At 40.0% G+C, this 21,531-nt stretch overlaps 1 protein-coding gene across 2 annotated transcripts in view; it reads left to right on the top strand.

Annotated features, from left to right (window-relative positions):
• DMGDH (dimethylglycine dehydrogenase) overlaps positions 1-21,531 on the top strand; it is a 65,804-nt gene that overhangs the window by 25,915 nt on the left and 18,358 nt on the right. The window contains exons 7-15 of one of the 2 annotated variants that reach the window (XM_059916630.1): positions 163-411; positions 2,276-2,474; positions 8,955-9,124; positions 9,618-9,771; positions 11,779-11,944; positions 12,408-12,538; positions 13,809-14,026; positions 15,420-15,577; positions 17,937-17,996. In XM_059916630.1, the coding sequence (XP_059772613.1) occupies positions 163-411; positions 2,276-2,474; positions 8,955-9,124; positions 9,618-9,771; positions 11,779-11,944; positions 12,408-12,538; positions 13,809-14,026; positions 15,420-15,577; positions 17,937-17,996 (1,505 nt within the window). The remainder of the gene's footprint in view (positions 1-162; positions 412-2,275; positions 2,475-8,954; positions 9,125-9,617; positions 9,772-11,778; positions 11,945-12,407; positions 12,539-13,808; positions 14,027-15,419; positions 15,578-17,936; positions 17,997-21,531) is intronic. The other variant, XM_059916631.1, reaches the window with a different exon arrangement.

The raw sequence follows: 21,531 nt of genomic DNA, 5'->3' as shown, positions 1-21,531 counted from the left end.
GCTGTAGATAAGTTCATTTGCATTGTTAGGACATTCTTTAGACTTTGCCATGAACACTGAAGTATTCTAAATATTTTATTTTAATTGAAATTGCTGTATCAATGTCATCTGTGGTATGTTTTTATACGTGGTGACATTTTTAAATGTTTTTTTTAATTTCAGGGTTTTGGGCTCGTGAAGTAGGTAAGATGGTTGGACTAGAACATCCTCTCATTCCGGTTCAGCATCAGTATGTTGTCACATCCACCATCCCTGAAGTGAAAGCTTTAAAGCGAGAACTCCCGGTGCTCCGTGACCTGGAAGGATCTTATTACCTCCGACAGGAAAGGGATGGGCTTTTGTTTGGTCCATATGAAAGTCAAGAGAAAATGAAAGTTCAGGACTCATGGGTCACCAGTGGAGTTCCTCCAGGTGGGTTCAGCAAATAGAAGTGTGTGCAGACACATCTATTTTATCTTCCTTGTAACTCGGGGCTGGCTGTAGAATAAGATGACACCATAATACTAGACTATCAGATACCTGGGACATTGGAAGTGGGGGATTCGAGGTAAATTCTGTTCTCATATCCCTTTGAACAATCACAGCAGGGGATAAGGAAAGAGAATTGGTGGTGGAAAAGCTGAAAAAGATGCTCCCCGCTGCTTTGGAAGGCCCCAGGTAATTTTTACCTGCCCACACCAACCTCCTGCATCCCCCTTTTCTCCTCACTCCCCTGCTTACTTGGTCTAGTTTCTAGATTTGGATATAGCTGCTCTTGTGCTTTGACAGTTGGAAACACAACAGGTAGCAGAGATAGGACATCCAGCCTGTTAAGAATGAAAGCCTCAAAGTCTATAGCAGAGCAGGATAAGTTGGTACTGCGAACTGAAGCCCTCCTGTGCTGCATAAATGGATGTCGAAAAGTCTTAGGCCTCAGTGCTAACTCAGGAGGTACCATAGTTTCTCTTTCAAGTTCTGTAAGGGAGAGAAGGACCTGTTTTTGTTTTTCATGAAACATTTCTGCAGAGCCAGATGAAGGGTTGGTCCACCTAAGGAGGTATCTCAGGTTTTAATCTATAAAAGGAGCTAAAATGTCATTGGCACACAAATATTATAGGGAATATAAAGAAATGGAGGTAATTGTGCTTTCTGGAATTATACTTTGATAAGCTACTTGGGCTAGGGAATGAATCCCTCCCTCCTACTCTTCAAAGAACATCTGTGCCCACATTACTACAAATGATAAACCACCTTCCACAGAAGTTGGGCCAGCCAACTGAGGGCTTCGGTTTTGCTGGGTGGGCTCTGCACCTTCGGGCCTGAGGGGAATAGCTCCTGATCCCAGAGGGAGGGCTAATCTGCCACCTGGGAGTCTCCTTCTCTGTTCTTCCCCCATGCTGGCAATCTCTCCTCCAAATAAATACTTGAACAAATATTTAATAATATTTATTGAACAAATATTTAAACAATTCCAGTTGGAGGAAGAGCCAGATTGTTGGCTGGCCCTGGGCGTCCACATGCCCTGGTCTAACCCTAGCGATCTGCAGGCCTCCCTGACCTGACGTGCCGTCCACAGGAGGGACAAGAAAGAGCTGGCTGGCTGCTATGCGGGAGCATCCCTGGTATTGGTGGCGATATTCTTTCAGCTGCTCATCTGTGGCCCTGCCTTCAATCCCAGTGCCTTTTATGACTGAGAGGGTGACTGTGCTCCAAGACCCTGACTCTTTTCACAGAATTCCAGCCCTCGGATGTGTATAGAAGGGGGCTAGGGGAATGAAGCCTCCATGCCATTCCTTCCCCGCTAAGAGTTAAAAGGTGTCTAGAATTCATCATCCTAGATGCTAAAGTGGTTTTGCATTTATCCCCAGTGTCCTGACATGACTTTGCAAACTCCCATTTGCCCTCACCTGAGAGGATGAAGCAGACTTCTATGGTTAATTGAAGGATAAAAGACCTCTCTTGACAAACCAAATTATTATTGTTTGTTTTTTAAAATGGTGATCGGCCTAAATGCTGGAAACTGCTAATATGCATAAATTAAAATTTTCTATTAAAAAGGTTAACTTTCATGATTTATTGTTTCAGGAAATAACATTATTCTTCTCAGTAATATAGTATACTAATATAACGGTACTCATCTGTTGATAGTAAATATCAAGGTTAGGCTTAAAAAAGAAAGTACAATACCTTCCTAACGGGCCATCTTTAAATGTAAGCTGATTCAGAGATTTAAATCACTTTGGAGCACACGTCAGGGCAGCTGTGGCATCCTGACCACAGTGGCATTTCTCTTCAGGTTTTGGAAAGGAGCTCTTTGAGTCTGATCTAGACCGAATCATGGAACACGTTGAGGCTGCCATGGAAATGGTTCCAGTCTTGAAGAAGGCTGACATCATCAATATCGTCAATGGTCCTATCACCTATTCTCCTGACATTCTGCCCATGGTAGGGCCCCATCAGGGGGTCAGAAACTACTGGGTGGCTATAGGCTTTGGGTGAGTATCTCTATGTAATTCAACATTTATTATAGAGTTATGTAGTTTAGAGAAGTCTTATCCCATTATCTCAGGCCAAGAACGGAAAATGGGAGAGAGGCAGAGAGTCTTCTCCCTTTTATGACCAATGAAATGTGAGGAATAAAAAATTTTAGTCTTAAAACTTTGACTTGTATTGGTTTAAAAGATTTGTACACAGAAGGGCAATGATTTCCTGGAATTTTCTCTTTGCATATTTCCTGCCATTTCCATTATTTATGTTTCCTTTCATGTTGTGAATGTTCAGATGGGTCAATTTGCCCCACTTTTGCAAGGATGTTTTCATAACACAATGTGACAAAGATAAACCAAATATCAAATGTGTAATATGTCTGATGCAGTTTTCACCATAATTCATGTTTGTTCAACATGATTTTTGTTTCTTTATGATTCCTCTGGTTACTTACTATTTATGGTTCCATTACCCATTTGATGTTTCATGTCTAATATTTGTCCCATTAATTTGGTGAATATTAACGTCAAACCTACCTTACTATCATACCACAGTTTCTAATATTTTACTTTTCTTCCCCATTTTATTTGGCCATTTATTCAACTGATATTTGATGATTGGCCAGCTTTGTACCAGGTCTAGTTCTGGGCACTGGGCTACAGCTGAGAACAAGGCAGTAAGTCTCATCAGAGGCACAAGGCTGGTTGGGGTGCTGTTCTTCCAATACAGTAGAGAGGCTGGGGTCTGAACTAAGGAAGCAGCAGTGGGCACTGAGAGATAGGAAACAAAATTATTTAGATTTGGTGATTGATTGCATTAGGTCTTAAGGGAGAGAGAAAAATAGCAAATGATGGCAACCTTTCTTACTTGACTCCTGGTTGGACGCTGGGGCCAAAGGAAGAAATAATTGGAAAAATAATGAGTTCCATTTTTGACAGTGTTAAGTTTAGGTCTTTGGGACATCCAGAGGGAGAAAACCAGATGAAGATAGGAAGCTGGAAGGTATAATGTAACTGAGGGCTTAGGAAATCCCCTATAGAGTCCGTATGTAGGCATGTTCGTGTGGGAGTGTTTCTCTTGTACATCACTTATATATCTTCTTTGGAGAAAAGTCTATTTGTATACTTTGCCCATTTAAGAAATTGGATTATTTGTCTTTTTATTGTTAAGTTGTAGGAGTTCTTTATATATTCTAGATACAAGACCCTTATCCCATACATGATTAGTGATTTTTTCCCATTTTGTGGGTTTTTCATTTTCTTGATTGTAACCATTGAAACACAAAAGTTTTTAATTTTGATGAAGTCCAGAATGTGAATTTTTTTCTTCTTTTGAATGTAGTTTTGATATCATATATAAGGAACCATTGTTTAATCCAAGTTAATGAAGATTTATACCTGTGTTTTCTTCTGAGAGTTTTATAGTTTTAACTCTTTTCTTTTAAATATTTATTTTTTTGATGTGGATCATTTTTTTAAAAGTCTATATTGAATTTGTTACAATATTGCTTCAGATTTGTGTTTTGGTTTTTTGGCCTTGAGGCATGTGGGATCTTAGCTCCCCGACCAGGGATTGAACCCACACCCCCTGCATTGGAAGGCAAAGTCTTAACCACTGGACCACCAGGGAAGTCCCTAGTTTTAACTCTTACGTTTAGGTCTTTAATCAAGTCTGAGTTAATTTTTGTACGTGCTATGAGGTAAGTGCCCAGCTTGATTCATTTGAGGATAGCCAATTGTCCCAGCACCAATTGTTGAAAGACTATTCTTTACTCATTGAAATGTGTTGGCATCTATGATGTCTTTTTTCTGACGCCACTTCTGACACTTAATTCTCCAATTCTCTGACACCAACCGACTATCCAACAATTCAATTCAATTCTGCTGCTAACTCCCAGAGTTAGTGCAGACCCCACTAGTTAAGGACTCAGTCCCATAAAACTGTCCTCACTTCAGATGCCAGTTTCAGCTTCCAGGGATCACCTGTAATTCTGACTGAATGGCTATACATTTGGAGGTTCCTGCAACCCCCTCCTCAGGTTTGATAATTCACTAGAATAATCACAAAACTCAGGAAAACCCTACTTACTTTTACCTATTTATTCTATAGAATACAACTCAGGAACATCCAAGTGGAAGGGATGCACAGAGCAAGGTATGGAGGGAGGGGTCTGGTGCAGAGCCTCCGTGCCCTCTCTGGTGCACCATCTTCCTAGTACATCAATGGGTTCACCAACCCAAAGGCTCTTTGAACACTGTTGTTTAGGAGTTTTTGTGAACGTTTCATTACACAGGCACAATTGATTAAATCATTGACCATTGGTGATTGAACTTATGGTGACCAGCCCCTATTCTGAAGCTATCTAGTTCCCCTGCCCCCCCCCCTTCCATGGAGCTATCTGTTAGCATACAAAATAATATAAATTCCAAAAGTTTTAGGAGCTCTGTGCCAGGAACTGGGGACAAAGACCAAATATTTATTTTTTTTATTGTACCACAGCATCCTTGTCAAAATCAATTCATCATATATGTATGGATTTATTCCTGGACTCTCAACTTTATTTCATTGATCTATACGTCTATCCTTACGCCAGTATCATGCTGTCTTGATTACTGTAGCTTTGCAGTAAGTTCTGAAACTGGGAAGTGTGAATCCTCCAACTTTGTTCTTTTTCAGTATTGTTTTGGCTATTCTGGGCTTCTTAAATTTTTGTGTAAAATTTAGGACCAGCTTGTCAATTTTTTCAAAGAAGCCGCCTAGGATTTTGGTAGGGATTGCATCGAATCTGTAGATCAACTTGGGGAGTATTGTCATCTTAATATTGAGTCTTCCGATTCATGAACAAAGGATGTCTTTCCATTTGTTTAGGATTTTTAATTAAAATTTCTCTCAATAATGATTTGTAGTTATCAGAGTGTAAGTTTTGTACTTCTTTTGCTAAATTTATTCCTAAACATTTTATTCTTTTTGATTCTGCAATTAGCTTAATCACTGAATTATTGATTTAGTCAACACATATTTTCAGATCATTGCTCTTTATCTGTGAACAAGAGCAGACAGTATTCCTGGCCTCATGATATTTGTATTTTAATAGAACACCTGTCACTAAGGAAATTAGGAAGTTGCTTTCTTTAGAACACTAGTTACTTATCACCTAGAAATTGTATCTACTTGTATGGGGCTGATGTTGGACTCCTGCTTTGATTGCTCTGGGTAATTTTCCCAGGTTGTAGACATTGCGAGGTGAATGGGGAAGATAACAGATCGGGGTGGACAAAGTGCCACACTCTCTCTGACCAATTTGGTCTGACCCCAAAAGGCCTTCTTGTTATTTAAAAGTTGGGATTGCTAAGATATTTCTTATGTAACATGGTGGAATCCTCACATCAGCTACCCCTCCCAGTTTATATCAGTGATCCATCCCATGGTTCTGAAGGCCAGTGATTTCCATATCTGGCTGAGCACCAGGGCTTGTTAAAAAGCAGAATCTCAACTTTGTGGTTAGTCACTTACATGTGTTTCATCCTCCTTTGCATCTTATCTGTGAAATTCTTATTAGTTATCACTAGAATCCATGAGAGGTGTGTGGAATTGGAAAACCAACAAGCAAACAGATTCCCAGACACCCCTCCTATTGATTCTGATTCAGTAGTCTGGAGAGGGACCCAGGGTTCAGCATTTCAGCATTGTCTGTTATTCTAGTCCAACCAGTCGAGAGAATAGGTATTTGCAAACTGTCTACATATATTCCAGTGCTCATTTACCTTACTCACAGAATACCCTCAGTCAAAGCTGTTTTACTTTTATACCAGATCTAATAAGTTCTTCTGCTTCTAGGTGACTACCCCAAATGTTTAATGAGTTGGATTGAATTGAATCTAGTTATCCTGGCTTAGAACAGATTATAAACAGCAAATTTAAAGAGAGGAGAGACAGTTTCACAGTTATCATAAAAAAGCATACAACACTCAAAAAGCATAGCAGCTGGGCCATGTAGAAGAAGTGGGCTCTACAGATTAAAGGTAGACCTAGAAGAAGAGCCTAACTCTTCTTTCCTCTTCAAGTTCCCTTTCACTTCCACTTCACACGTTACTTCCTTATGAAAATCTTATCCATTGGGCAGAGACATATTCTTGTTGGTTATACAAGGACCCACAGCCACCATGTACTGCTTGCCTACTATGTGCTTTTAAATGCCATGTCAATTAATTCTCCACCAGCACCATAAAGTGTGCACATGTGGAGACTAAAGCTCAGGGTAGTTACACAGCTTACCCAAGGTCACACAGCTGGTAGTGGCAGAACAAAAATCCTACCCAGATCTCTCTTACTCTATGCTTTTACACTTTCAACCACTACACCAGGGGCTCTCAATAGATGTTTCATAGCATTCAGTTGTATGGGATTTTACAGATAACTTAATAATGGTTATAGAGCTGAAGTTTGCAGAAATTTACTTTTTAAAAATAGATTTGATTCAGTATTATCCTCAAATAACAGCACTCTGCCTCATTTATTGGAAAGAACATGATGGTGTAGCAGTGAGACCACAGGAAACTGAAGCACAACCCTAGCTATGCCCAAGGAGTCTGCCAAGGATGTAAATTCTGTTATGTGTGTCTTGGCTGAAAAAAGATTGAGAAGCATTGAAGAAGTAAAGTCCAATAACAGGGAGTGTATACTGGGGGCAGAAGACTGAGTTTGTATCCTGAATCTGCACTTTGTTGCTGCGTGACCTTATCTAACCCCTGAGTGCAGGCTGGTTTTCTCATTGGTAAAATAGAGTTGCTAAAGAATAAATCAGCCGGTACATGTTAGAAGGAAACAAAGCTTGGTAAATGGTAAGTACTCAGTGAATATCAGAAGAACTTTATTTTTTTTATTTTTTTATTTTTTTTTAATTTATTTATTTATTTTTGGCTGTGTTGGGTCTTAGTTTCTGTGCGAGGGCTTTCTCCAGTTGTGGCAAGCGGGGGCCACTCTTCATCGCGGTGCGCGGGCCTCTCACTGTCGCGGCCTCTCTTGTTGCGGAGCACAGGCTCCAGACGCGCAGGCTCAGTAGTTGTGGCTCACGGGCCTAGCCGCTCTGCGGCATGTGGGATCTTCCCGGACCGGGGCACGAACCCGTGTCCCCTGCATTGGCAGGCGGATTCCTAGCCACTGCGCCACCGGGGAAGCCCCAGAAGAACTTTAAATAATTTCAAGTCTTGTAAACAGTATCTCTAGCTCTCAAAAATGGCAAGTGTTGTATATCATACATTGGGACTGTTTAAGTGAATAAACATTTTAAGCATATATTTCACAATTATTTTAAGCATGTATTTATTTATTTATTTATTTTTTTGCTTTCTTGAAACTTAATGAGATTGTTTGTGGGTGATTTGGATGAGCCATGTCTCTTTTTAAAACTATCCAGAGAAGTATAAATTGCTGTCTTTTTATTCTGCTTGAGAAATATCCTTATAGCAAATATAAGCATTCATTTTTATAAAGTAGAAAAACTGGTATCTTGTAGAAAAAGTTAGTTAACATTTCCAGTCTTTGCTAAGGTCCTCCCATGCTCTTAGAAGCTGCGATGCTGGCTAAGTAGCTGTCATCTGGGGTACTGGAATTTCTTGCATTTTGAAGTCTGCTCGTGTAGCTCCTTTTCCTGGTCCTCTACCAGTGACTCCCTGCTCATCCAATTCCTCAGAAGCTTCTCTTGACTTAAACCACAGACGAACCCACAGTAAAGTCCTTCATCAAGACTTTCCTTTATCCACAAGAATGAATGGGTAGGACTGCCCATGGGCAATGTTAAACTGTGATCCCTCCATCTGGTATTAAATTATTTGCCACAGTCATGTTCTTGATTTTAAAGCATCCTCATGTGGAAATAGAAAACAAGCCAACCCTCCCCACCAAGTGACCCAAATTGCAAAATACAGGAGCCATTGTTTCTTCCTCTTCTTTCCCACAAGTCCTTGGGTGAATGCCTCTTTGTCTGAATGCTTCTATGATAATGGCCCAAGATCCCTGTGCAGAGGTCATCGCTATGGGAACCTGAACTAAACTGAGTCTGAGAAGAGATGGGTGTGCCACTCTACAGTGTACATATTTCTCCTGCAAAGTTCCTATTAGTGAGGATAATCATAGCTCAAGAGGGCTGATAAGGTACCAACCACATCTGCCTATGTGCTTCCTCTCCTCCCTTTTCCTAAAGCAAGCATCCTTACTAGCTAAGAGTCATAGACTACTTTGCAGATATACAGCTCTTGAAACTGTGGAAAGAAACTAGCTATTAAGTCAGGCACATTTAATTTGGATGCCTAAACATTTTTTTTTTTGAGGAAAAAAAATGATAGCATAAAGATTATGTTGATTGTGTGTTCTGAATAGCAATAGCACAGAACGCTGTAGCTTTGAGGCCTTGTTAAATATGTGGACATGTTTCACTGTTGGAAAACAATATGTGTTAGTAACAGGGTATTTATTTCTGTATTTGAAAGGTATGGCATAATCCATGCTGGTGGGGTAGGGAAATATCTCAGTGACTGGATCCTGCATGGAGAACCTCCTTTTGATCTGATAGAATTGGATCCCAATCGCTATGGCAAATGGACAACAACTCAGTACACCGAGGCCAAAGCAAGAGAGTCATATGGATTCAACAATATTGGTAAAGTGCAAATTTACTGTTGTCTATGAAGTGTGTTCAGAATTGACTTACATCACTTCTGACTTTAGAAGCTTTTTATTCTGTGTATCGTGGGGGAATGGTTAGGGAGTCTAAAAAGCATGTGCTTCTAAGACACAAAAAGGAATCTATATGAATATATATATGAATATATATCTTTAATGTGAGGAATGCATAAATGATTTTAACTTTTAAATCTATTTTTACTTTACCCTTTGATGATCAATATAAATGACAGCTTTGGGTTTTTTTCAAACAAATTTAATGCATATATACGTATATATATTATATATACATATATATTATACATATATATTATACATATAATATATACATATATTATATATATTATATTTATATACATATATATATGCTTCTAGACTTTAAGTGCTGTGTTTTCCATTTTCTGAATCCCTTCAAAATATTTTATAGTTTTGGTTCTATGCTATTCAGAGCACCGATCTTCCTTTTTCAGTTGGTTACCCTAAAGAAGAACGGTTTGCCGGGAGGCCAACTCAGCGAGTCAGTGGGCTTTATAAAACCCTGGAGCCTAAGTGTTCCATGGGGTTCCATGCAGGCTGGGAGCAGCCACACTGGTTCTATAAACCAGGCCAGGACACTGGGTACAGGTAAGTGAGTGACTTAACCTGCCTGTCACCCTCAACGCAGAATGAAATTTGGGGGTGGAATGGAGGGACCCCAGAGAAGTGCCGTGTCCCCCTCCCACCGCATCACTCCACCCCATTCCAAAGAGCATTGAGCCTTTTCCCACAAAAATCACTTTTTGTGCCGTGCAGGCCTTAGTTTATCCCACATGACATTGGCCCACATCTAGGACCCATGTGGCCTCGCGAGACCTATAACCAGCCCAGATGAAGCCTCTGCTTGGCGTTTTCCAGTTGCTCAGAGAACCTTCCCCACCCTCTCCAAATCCCCACATGGCTTCAGTTGGCTCCTAAAGGTTTGTCCTGGTTTAGGATGCCTGGCCAAGTCACATAGTATGAAAACAGTATGGAAATATGGATTTTCTATTTGTCAAGGAATAGCTCAAAGCAACTGCTTTCTAGTGTGTGTGCATTGAATCATGCAAATTATACGCACTGCTAATAAATTAGGGGAAAAGGTCATTTACTTACTATTTTAATTTGAGCTAAAACGTAAAGCATATCACTAAAACAATTCTCTGAATTCCTCTAAAGTTGTTGCCATTATACTTGGATTGCATACCATTGTTGTACTTGGGATTAATAGTGATTATATATTTTTTCTCATGAGAATCCATAAACCAAGAGAAAACAAAGTTTCTTTTTCACATTAAGTTCTCCTTTTTCTTTCTCAGCTGTGTTGGGTCTTCATTGCTGCACATGGGCTTTCTCTGGTTGTGGCGAGAGGGGGCTACTCTCCTTTGCGGCGCGCGGGCTTCTCATTGCGGTGTCTTTTGTTGCGGGGCACAGGCTCTACACACGCGGGCTTCAGTAGTTGTGGCTCACGGGCTTTGGAGTGCAGGCTCAGTAGTTGTGGCGCACGGGCTTAGTTGCTCCGCGGCATGTGGGATCTTCCCAGACCAGGGATCGGAACCCGTGTCCCCTGCATTGGCAGGTGGGTTCTTAACCACTGCACCACCAGGAAGTCCAATTCTCTCTCTCTCTCTTTTTATTTTGACCTGTCATTTTGCTTATTTAAACAGGTTTTGATGTCTACTTTAAGATCAGATCTAAAAGGTCCAAAGTATAGTAGAGGGCCAGTTGTTGATTAATGAATTTGGACTCTGTAGTCAGCCAGTGGCGATTACCTGGGGGCAAAATACTGGTTTGGTTTTTCCTAAATGGCTCAGATAAATGCCAGATCTATTCTTCACCTTGTGCTATTTGGACCTGGCCTGTTTCTTCTACTATTTTAATAATTAAACCACTGAAAACTTTTTGCAGACTTAGCATCCTGCTCTGAAGTTAAAATACCACATTAATAGTCAGCTCTGTAAAGTAGAAACGACACTGCATAATGAGTTAGGAGACCTTTGTTCCAGGCCCAGCTCTGTCATTAACTAATGCAAAGACTTTGGAAGTCACTTTGTGCCTTTTCTCTAAAAAATGAAGATGTTGGACCAGATCCTTGCTTACTCCAGGTGGACCAGCATGAAGCCTGTTAGAGTGCAGAATCTAGGTCCCCTCCCCAGACCTGCTGCATCAGAATCGGCATCTTAACAAGTACAAGTGATGTATTTGCATAAATGTTTGAGAAACAACAAACAAGATAGCTCTACCTCTCATATATTCTGGTTTAATTATGTCCCCCAAATTAGTATTTTTAAAATGCTTCCCCTGGTGATTCTAATATGTAACCAAGGTTGAAAACTACAGGATTGGTTAACTTCTAAGCTCTTTTCCAGATCTGAGAACCCACATGGCCTAGCTTATTTTCTAGTTAATTAATACTTCATTCACTATGAAATGGGTCAAGGGATAGATGAGTAACTTAAAAAATCAGATTCCAGTATATATGTATGATTTGTAGAACAGGTGGCACTTTTCCCCCAAATGAAATTTTCTAGGCAAATAGGGTGTATTAAAATATCCTTATTCTGTAATTTTTTGAAAATGAGTAACTCTTGTTTTATGACAAACATTGTGTTTCAGGCCAAGTTTTCACCGCACAAACTGGTTTGATCCTGTGGGCTCTGAGTATAAACAGGTTATGCAAAGAGTAGGGGTGATTGACCTGTCACCATTTGGCAAGTTTAATATCAAAGGCCAAGACTCCATTAGATTGTTGGACCATCTCTTTGCAAATGTCATTCCCAAGGTAAATAACCTTATAGGGGTACAAGGTCCAGGATTCTGGCCTACTTAATTCTCTACCTCTCGTTTTCAAAAAAACCAATATGTTATTTCAATTCACCTAATGATTTCTGTATGAACACCAGAACCCTTCAACTAACCAAGGGTATTCTAGCTAATTTTCAAATTTAAATTTTTGTTAAATGAATTATCATCTAAGGACCTTATGACTTTGTTTAGTTGTGTAAATGGGAACCCCCAAATTGGCTGAAGTGTAATTTTTATGACAAGTAATTATAATGATCATTTAAACTGAAAACTTCAAAATTAATGGGTTTAAGTTTACAGATAGTTCACACAATTGATATAAATGATAGCATTCAGATGTTTTTCATTGTTGACACCCACATTTTTATTTCCATGTGGTGTTAAAAGGACACATAAGATTTTTATTTCATCCTGAGGTAATTTAAAATTCTTTTGTGTAGGTGGGTTTTACAAATATAAGTCACATGTTAACACCAAAAGGTCAAGTATATGCTGAGTTGACAGTTTCTCACCAGTCTCCTGGGCAGTTTCTATTAATAACTGGTTCTGGATCAGAACTTCATGATCTTAGGTAAGTGTACACCTAGTAAGAAAATTTTACATGGATTATATATTGACCCAATCTTGCACCGAGGTTTTGTTTATTTGTTTATTTTACCCGTAATTGAAAGTACAACTTTAATTCTTAAAATCTTATTGTTTTAAATAAACTTCATGTCTCTTAGAGGAAATTATTTGAAGGGTCCCTATAACCATCCCCCTCCCAAAGGTAATCCATCCATGGGGTTTACTGGTTTTAATAATATTAACTCCCATTTGTTAGGCATCACCAATATGTCAAAACCATTTTTACACATTATCTCAATAAATTCTTTTAATAGATATATCTACAAGGTATATATTATTCCCTATTTCAGGTGAGGAAAGTGAAGTTTGGGTTAAAGTAACCTGCTCAAGCCAGCCTTGTTGATTCTGATGCCCACATTTGGTCCACTTTAGTGAACTGCCTCCCTGGTTTTTCTTCTTCCTTTTTCATGCTTTGTGCCACAAAGCTGCATCTAAATCATTGACCTGCCAAGTCAATCCTTCACACGAATCTTTAGTCTACTATTTAGTCTACTCTAAAATCTATAATCTTCAGTATTTCAAAAATATTTGGAATATTGTTATTTAATAAACATCTTACTCTGACAGATTCTCACTCTAGTTGTAAAATGATGCAAATTATATCCTCCACTCCAAGGTGCTTTGGGAGCCATCTTAGTAGCTTAGCTTTGTGTCAATCCAGATGATCATTTTATGATAGACTTGTGTAGCTCCAGGGACTGCTCAATAAATTATAAACAAACCCTATAACTGGGTTCCAATAACTCATCAAGACTCAGAAATTGAAACTAGTCTTTAGAGTTTTAATCTTTTCCTTGTCATTGTCAAAGCAAGTATGTGTCTGGTGGCAGGCACATTATTAACCTTTAGCAGCACAAGCATGCCTCCTGTGTACAGGTATTAGAGAAAATTCTCCCAAGATTGAATCATCAGTTTAAATGCAACAGGGCTGTCACTATTTAAAAGAATCGTGTGGCAGAGCTTGTTTAAACGGAAGGGTCCTTCTGTACTGTGAAAAATTACCCACACATTTAAGTGGGTAGTTTAAAGAGGATCATTTAACATCTCTGGGACTCAGTTTCCTCAACTTTAAAAATTAGGGGATTATATGAAATGACATTCTAGGGACTTTCTGGCAATTCTAGACACAGAGCATTTCTTCCGAGAAATAATCTGTTACTAACATGCATTATTCAAGCAAGATTTAACACGATGTTTATGAATCTCAAATGCAGATGGATTGAAGAAGAGGCTGTCAAAGGTGGATATGATGTTGAAATTAAAAACATAACCGATGAGCTTGGAGTCCTTGGCGTCGCAGGGCCACATGCAAGAAAGGTCCTTCAGAAACTGACCTCTGAAGATCTTAGTGATGATATTTTCAAGTTTCTTCAGACCAAGTCTTTAAAGGTTTCCAACATTCCTGTCACTGCTATCAGGATATCTTATACTGGTAAGAATTGGAAAACAACCTAAAATAAGTCTCTAAAATTTAAAAGCAGTTACCAGAAATGTGTGCATGCATGCACATACACACAGCACACACACACACACACACACACACACACACATTCATTTTGGTCATTTTAACTTTGGAGAAAGATTTCTCCTGCCTGACTCTTCTGACAATTCTGTTTATTCACTCCTAGTCTGAGAGAGTCCTTCCACAGATTTCCAATTGTTGTTCCAGGCTCATAGCTAGCTGTCTACCATTTGGAAAGGTAGGTAAGAAAGTGGGAAGAAGATGGCTGTTGGAATAGTTGGAAGGGTTGACAGAATATTCAGGCCAGCTGATTCTGTTTGGGAACATTCAAAATGGTCTCCCATTGATAGAGTCTCCCATGGAGAACAGCGTGAATGTATCAGGCACCTCTCTTAAAGCATTATCACTGATCATCTTTCTTTCTGACTCTAAGTGCATTAGGGGAGACTTGCTCTGCAGCTAACATTGCACATAGTAGATATTTGGAAACTGGGATGAATGAATGCTCCCCATTGGTGCTCTGGGCTCACTTCTAACTCCCTCTAGATTCCCTGTCCCTTCACAGAAGGCGTACTGGGTGCCCAGGCATTCACTCAATTACGTGTTGCTCACGTTCTGGTGTTTGTCCTGGAGAAGCACCTCACCATCAGCCCTTGACATGAGGAGTGAGGCAAACACACAGTATAAAGGCCATAGCTCTTCCCTGGGCTTCTGCTGTCCCTTTTCACCATCCTTCCTCTGCCCAACCTTGGCAAAATGGTGACCAGAATAAAACATAAGCAGAATAAAAAATAAGCAGACTCTTTGGGTTGGGTTTCATTTTCTTTGTTTTTTGCCCACCGCTCTAATGGTGAATGAAATGACCAAATGGGGAAGAAGGGGGGAGTGGGGGGCATTAGAGACTATGGCTATCCCACAGCGAAGACCATTTGATTAATTGTCATCAGTTGCCTTTATCTTTAAGCCTTGTGATTTGGGGCCAAGGAGTTGGGGGTTGATGTGTCTAAACCTTGAACCCCTTTTCTTGATAAACTCTGCCATGCTAATTCCTCACTTAACATTATGAAGCTGAGGTCAAGGGGCAAGAGTACCTCCTGCATCACAGTCTTTCTGTGTCATGAGATGTCCTAGATGCTACCCTCTGTGCGGGGGACAGGATTGGGCACAAAAGCGTCTGTGATATGGCAGGCTCCTTTGCAGTGGGGTTTGGTTGCAACCTTTTTCTGAACTGGTCTTTTAAAACTCAACAATGTCTATATTGCATAAATGGAATCTCTCCATTTATTGATGTGTTTTAGCTAATGCACATTAGACTCAATGATCATCATTCTTACTCTGGTGGGCACTTGTGGGTGTATTTCAGGTGAGCTGGGTTGGGAGCTGTACCACAGACGAGAAGATTCTGCGGCACTTTATGACATTATCATGAATGCAGGCCAGAAAGAGGGAATTGACAACTTTGGAACCTATGCCATGAATGCCTTAAGACTGGAGAAAGCTTTCAGAGCCTGGGGGTCAGAGGTTTGAAATGCTAGCATCTTTATTAAAATTTTACGTGTATTGTATCTGATTTTTGTATAAGGGTTAGTTTTAACTGCGTTAACATTGGCTCTGGCTGTAAGAGAAAGTATGTATTATAAAAAAAATTTTTTTTTGTTTTGGCCATGCCGTGCAGCATGCGAGATCTCAGTTCCCCAGACCAGGGATCAAACCCATGCCCCCTGCAGTGGAAGCGCAGAGCCCTAATCACTGGACCACCTGGGAATTCCCCGAAGTTTTATTTAATTAGGGAAAGAGGTTTTTCTCCTCAATTTCCCAGTTGCAAATTCAGTGGAATTATGACATAATGTTTATTCTGCCCTAATTCCTCCGGCTTAGCAGAGAGCCCTGGACATCTGTCTCTGACTGTGTGCGGAGCTGTGGCTATCCCAAGGGAGCCTGCCTACCGCACGGGACTTGAGGACTACCTTTCAAATTCTTCCTTCTCCTCTGTCACATTGCCCATCCTCAGTTCTTTCTTATCCCGCACCTTTTGGGGAAGTAGCAACCAAAGGGGTCTTTCTGAGGGGGGGGGGCGGGGTTGGTGGTCTGGGATGTGTTGGTCCAGCCCACTCCCACCATTAATAATGGGAACTCAGGGTTTCTATTTGTGTAGTGACACACCACTTTCCTAGGCATGATCTCATCTACCTTCTCAACTCTCCCTGAAGGAGGTATTATTGGTGATTCTTGGGCAAGGGGTTGGCAGTTCTACACACAATCCCTGTTCAAAACACAATCACACTAAGAAATAATAAACAACTTGGTCCAGATTACACAAAAGTGGCTCTATTCTCTGTTTTATCTCCAATATGGCAGGATATTTTTAGATCCCTTAATTTTTTCAGATTTGCTAGTTGTTTCCTTGGAAGATGTTAAGGTTTTAGGCCTGGGAGTTGAGATAAGGGACAGTGGTAAAAGATGTACTTACTTCAGGGTAGGGTCTCTTGGGTTCAGATGTATCCTCCACCACATACTAACTAACTGTGTGGCCTTAACCCTCTAGAGTCTGTTTACTTCTCTATAAGATAGGGCCAATCTTTCTCCTCCAGAGTTATTGTCGAGATTAGATAGTCTACAAAGTGCCTAGGATATAACAATAAATTTGAGGGCAGAGTGGGTTTGAAAGTGCAGGCAGGGTCCCTTGGACAGCTAGACCAGGGGAAGAAGCAAGTGGGCTTTGAGGTAGAGAGGGCAGCCTCCTGGAGCCCCTGAAAGAACAAGGGCCCTGGGGCAAGTCACTGTTTTGCAGGAGAGGTGCTGTGTTACAAGGATTCTCAGCCTACAAGCCGGGTGTGGGTGGGGTTCTCAGCGGAGGCTGCTGCAGGGAGAAAAGTAGAGGATGGCTCTGGCTCCTCACTCCACAAGGGATGAAGCAGCTGAAGCAGCCTTTGCGGTCAGGCGTTTCTGCGCCTCCCTGCCTTTTCCCTGGGAGTCCTCCTCTGAAATGGTTTTCTCCATCCCCTGTCCCTCCGATTTCCCAGCAGTGCCAGCACGCCCTCTAGTGTTAATACATCAATCAAGCATCTGGGCTTTGTTTTCATTTTTTTCCTGGAATTCTGAAACTGAGCAGGTAAAAAATAATTTTAGAGGTGCTCAAATGGATTAGGAAATATGAGGCCAAAATGTTATGTTATGTAAAACAAGTTTATATTACTCATCCAGTTCATACGAGGGCTGTGTTGTCTTTTTTTTTTAAGTTTGGCTACTTTTTATGAGGTTTAGACCAGTTCTCCTGGAGCAAAAGAGACCAACGACAACAAAATAAACAAGCAAACAAAAATCAAGTCTAGTCCCAAATAGTGGCTTTAGTTCCCCTTGAACTATATTGTAATAACTCAACCAATTTGAAAAGATTGAGATTCAATCTCTATTTTTTCCTTTTCCCTCTCCTGAACTCTGTAGAAGCCATTTTCCTACCACTTGCTTTTTCCTCTACTTATCCCAATTTCTGGGTGATTGTAAGATAAGTAAATTACTTAATACCTTTTCAAAACCTATTTATGTAAAATTATTAGATAAAGGCTTCTGAAAGTCTTGTTTCTGGGAAGACATCATTGTTGTGGTATCCCTCAGATGTTTATTATGCAAAGAGAGCCTTGGAAACAAACTGTGAATTTTAGTTTCTAATTTGCTATTGAAATAACAGTATTTGCTGAAAGGCTACATTTGAATTTTAGATTAAAAAAATTTACATTGAGGCCAGTCCACAATTTTCCTTTTTCAGAATCTATATTCATAGTGAAAAAGTGTTCTCTTCCCTAAAAAGTATATATGAAAGTGATGTTATTAAAACAATTTGCACTCATCTAAGATTTAAAATACGTGTTTTCCCTTTTAGATGAACTGTGATACAAATCCCTTGGAAGCTGGACTGCAATATTTTGTAAAGCTAAATAAGGTATGTTTACATTCCAAAGTGTATTTGAAGTAAATCTTAAAATTATGCTGTTTCATGACAGAGCCATGCTTTAAAATTTAGCCAAGTATGATTACAGGACAAATGAGTTGAACATGTATAGTAAGCATTTGCTCAAATGCTTCATATTAATATTTGTCAAAATTTGATATTCGTTCAAACAATTGCAACGTGCTTGTAGATGTAAGATAGCAGAATCCAGCGACTTTAAAGACTAGATCTAAATTCTAAGATTAAAAATCAGTAAGGATAAGGTGTCAGCAGACACTCTTGTAAATCTTGGTGACTTGTGAAGTCACAATTGGCTAATGAGACATACTGCATTAATTGACTCTCCCTGGGTGCTCACAGCACGAAGAAGCCTCGCCCCAGCAGATCTATCCATCTGCTTATTGAGCATCTTTGTATGTAATTGCAACATCTGCGTATAAGCAAACTGACACATTTCAAATATGTTCAGCATAAAACAGGTATCACTGAGAAGCCAATACAGGCCCAAAGAATCATAACTGATATTAACATTCCAAAGGGAACCCCTGCATCAGTGGTTCTCAAACAGCGTCAGCATCACCTGGGAGCTTGTTACGAATGCAAATCCTCAGGTCCCCGCACAGACCTACTAAATCAGAATCCCTGGAGGTCGGGCCAAGAGATCTGTGTTTAACAAGCTTCAGGGGATTCCGATGTACCTAAAGTTTGAGAAACACCACCCTACATAATTATTGTGGAAAAGCATATTATGAGGCCAATTTATTACACCCTAGCTCATCTATACAAATCCCACAAATATAAATGAGGTTATTCCATTGTTATGGTCTGAATGTTTGTGTCCCTCCAAAATTCATACACTGAAGCCCTAAGCCCCATGTGATGCTATTTGGAGGCGGGGCCTTTGGGAGGAAATTAGTTCAGATGAGATCATGAGGTGCGGCCTCCATGTTGGGATCAATGTTCTTATGGGAAGAAGAAGAGAGATCAGAGGTTTCTGTCTCTCTACCATCTGAGGACATAGTGAGAAGGCACTGTCTGCCAGCCAGGAAGAGGAGACTCATGGGGGAACCAAATTGGCTGGCACCTTGATCTTGGACTCACCAGCCTCCAGAACTGTGAGAAGTAAACTCCTGTTGTTTCAGCTACTCCAGCTGTGCTATTTTGTTATAGCAGCCTGAGCTGATTCAGACACCTGTTAAGCGGTGTCTTAGTTACTATAAGAGAGCTTAATGGAGGTACAGTTAGCAGTAATATTGAAGGATAAGGATGGCAGCTGCTTTCGCTCAGGATATTTGTTAGAATTCCAAAATTCCTGTTCTGGCCTGCCTTAGGTGCTAATCAGCTAAAGTAAAGGCTGTTTCCCCATTCTATGGAAATATGTGAACACATGAATATGAATCAGGCTAAGGAAACTTTTTTAATGCCCCTGAATCAGTTCCCAAATTCTAAGCTAAGATATTAACATAAACATGTATATTTATAGCATTAGATTTTAGGAAAAAAGAACCTCCTAAAGGGTTTTAAAGGGAATATCTTTCTGTGCATTTTCCCCATGACTTTTATCTTTATGATGTACCATCTGCCTCCAGACCAGAGAAAGCAGGTGCTTGAAGTTTGGGCAGACCCTAGCAGCAGATTGCTCCTTCTGATAACAGAAGTCTTGGTTTAGCTTTGTAAAATAAGGGTGAAAATGGCCTGACTCCTGAAAGCACTAAAGTTCTGTTGTTGGTCACCAATAGGTAAATAGATAGCTGACTTTTTTGCTTCAGTGTTTGGGTATTATTGTTCGGGAATAAGGCACAAACAATCTCTTCATGTTGAAAATGGATTTTTAAAACTCTCTTATAATCTCTTTATGATTATAAGCAGGTGTAGTGTGGATTGCATATTTATTAGTTCCTTTAAATTATTTCAGTAACCAAAGCTCAGCTCAAAACTAAGTAATTTAATAGATAATGATTTTGATTTATGGTATTTTTTATGATTTCTGTATTGTTGGTTCTCATTTTGGTGTCATAAAGTTAATTTCTAATGCTTTCATTGGGTGAAGGTCCATGTAGCACAAGGACCTGGACCTAATCAAGCCAGTCTTTTTTAATTACCATGACTTAGGTCGTTAGTGGGCATCAACCTAACTGTAGCGATGCTTGCTAATTTCCAAGACAGGTGAATAGGTTGGATCAACTTTGTTTCAAGCCTGTTTGGTGGTCTCACAACAATTTTATCTTAGTTTTGTAGCAGTCTCTAATGTAAAACAGGTTCCTGGAAAACTTATTTATAGTATAAACTGAACTGTGTCCCTTGGTAATTCAAGTCCTGTGCCTCAAAACAAAAATGTTACCCAACCTGGCTTCATACAACATTTTAAAGAATAATATAATGCAAGTCCATATTGCTTTGGAAAATTGATGTTATATGAAAACTGAAGCAGCAAATACAGGGGAATAATTGTATTTAATACCAATCAAAATAAAACAAAACCCTAAATCCTGACATTTTACAATAGTTTAAAATCAATTCTTTTCTTATCCTTCAAAGTAAATATGTAGACTTCCCTGCTCGGCCCTTAAGTGTTTCCACAGTGATTGTGTAAGCCATAATATGAAGAGAAATATAGAGATGCAGGCTGTGTCAGAGTTAGGAGGACCACTGGAGATCACTCAGCACCGCCTCTTCCTTTGAGGATGAGGAAACTGAAGCGCAGAGAAGTGACCCAGGTGCTGTCCTGTGTGTTGGCCCAGGTTGAACTCTGACCTCCCTGCAGTGCTCTCTCACCCACCACTTTTCCCAGCCAGGTCCTTTCCCATAAGGGGCTTATCGGCCTTGAAAAACTGCCCCCAAATTTTCTGGCAACATGTATCATAGAATCTACATGGCTACATTTCATCGATGAATACCTCCCACAGTTATGTTTTTGTGATCAGTAATTTTGTGTTTTGTGGTAGGATCAGAATAGCTGCTTTGGCCATTTTAAGAAGGAAAGTGGGTGGGTGAGGAGATGGACCATCTGACCTCATTAGGCTGAACTGTGTTCTTATCAAAACTGGTACAAAAGTCAGGAAAAGAAAAACGGAGTATCGAAGACATCTTAGATCGTAAAGGTGGCATTTGCCTTCCTTAACTCTTAGAGTTGTCTGAGCCTTGGTCTCCCTATGGTGTGGGCTTATGTGAAGCAAATACAGACATGTGTATACATTCATTCATCTAGTTAACATTAATTAAGTACCATTTATTAATCACCTCGCTAGGCCACAGGTCTAAAAGTTAAAGATACAGCTCCTGACGGCTCTCAGATCTCATGAAGCTTGGAACAAATGGAACTTTGGGAACTAAAGCTGTAGGATGCATTCTTAACCTTAATTCTGAAAATACTGTTCTGCATGAGGAGGGCTGTGTAGTAGCACGTATCCGTACTGTCTTGTAAAGAGTGAGCATAGGGTCCTGACAGGAAGCGTTAAGCACAGCTGTGAAACAGGTAAAAATAACTGAATATTTCCTTTTAAGTCTTCTCAGCTAAATCCCCTTT

The sequence above is a fragment of the Balaenoptera ricei genome, chromosome 3, assembly GCF_028023285.1.
Source record: "Balaenoptera ricei isolate mBalRic1 chromosome 3, mBalRic1.hap2, whole genome shotgun sequence".
Lineage (NCBI taxonomy): Eukaryota > Metazoa > Chordata > Mammalia > Artiodactyla > Balaenopteridae > Balaenoptera > Balaenoptera ricei.
Note: the sequence above shows the minus strand (reverse complement) of the source record. Positions and strands in the feature narration are given on the sequence as shown.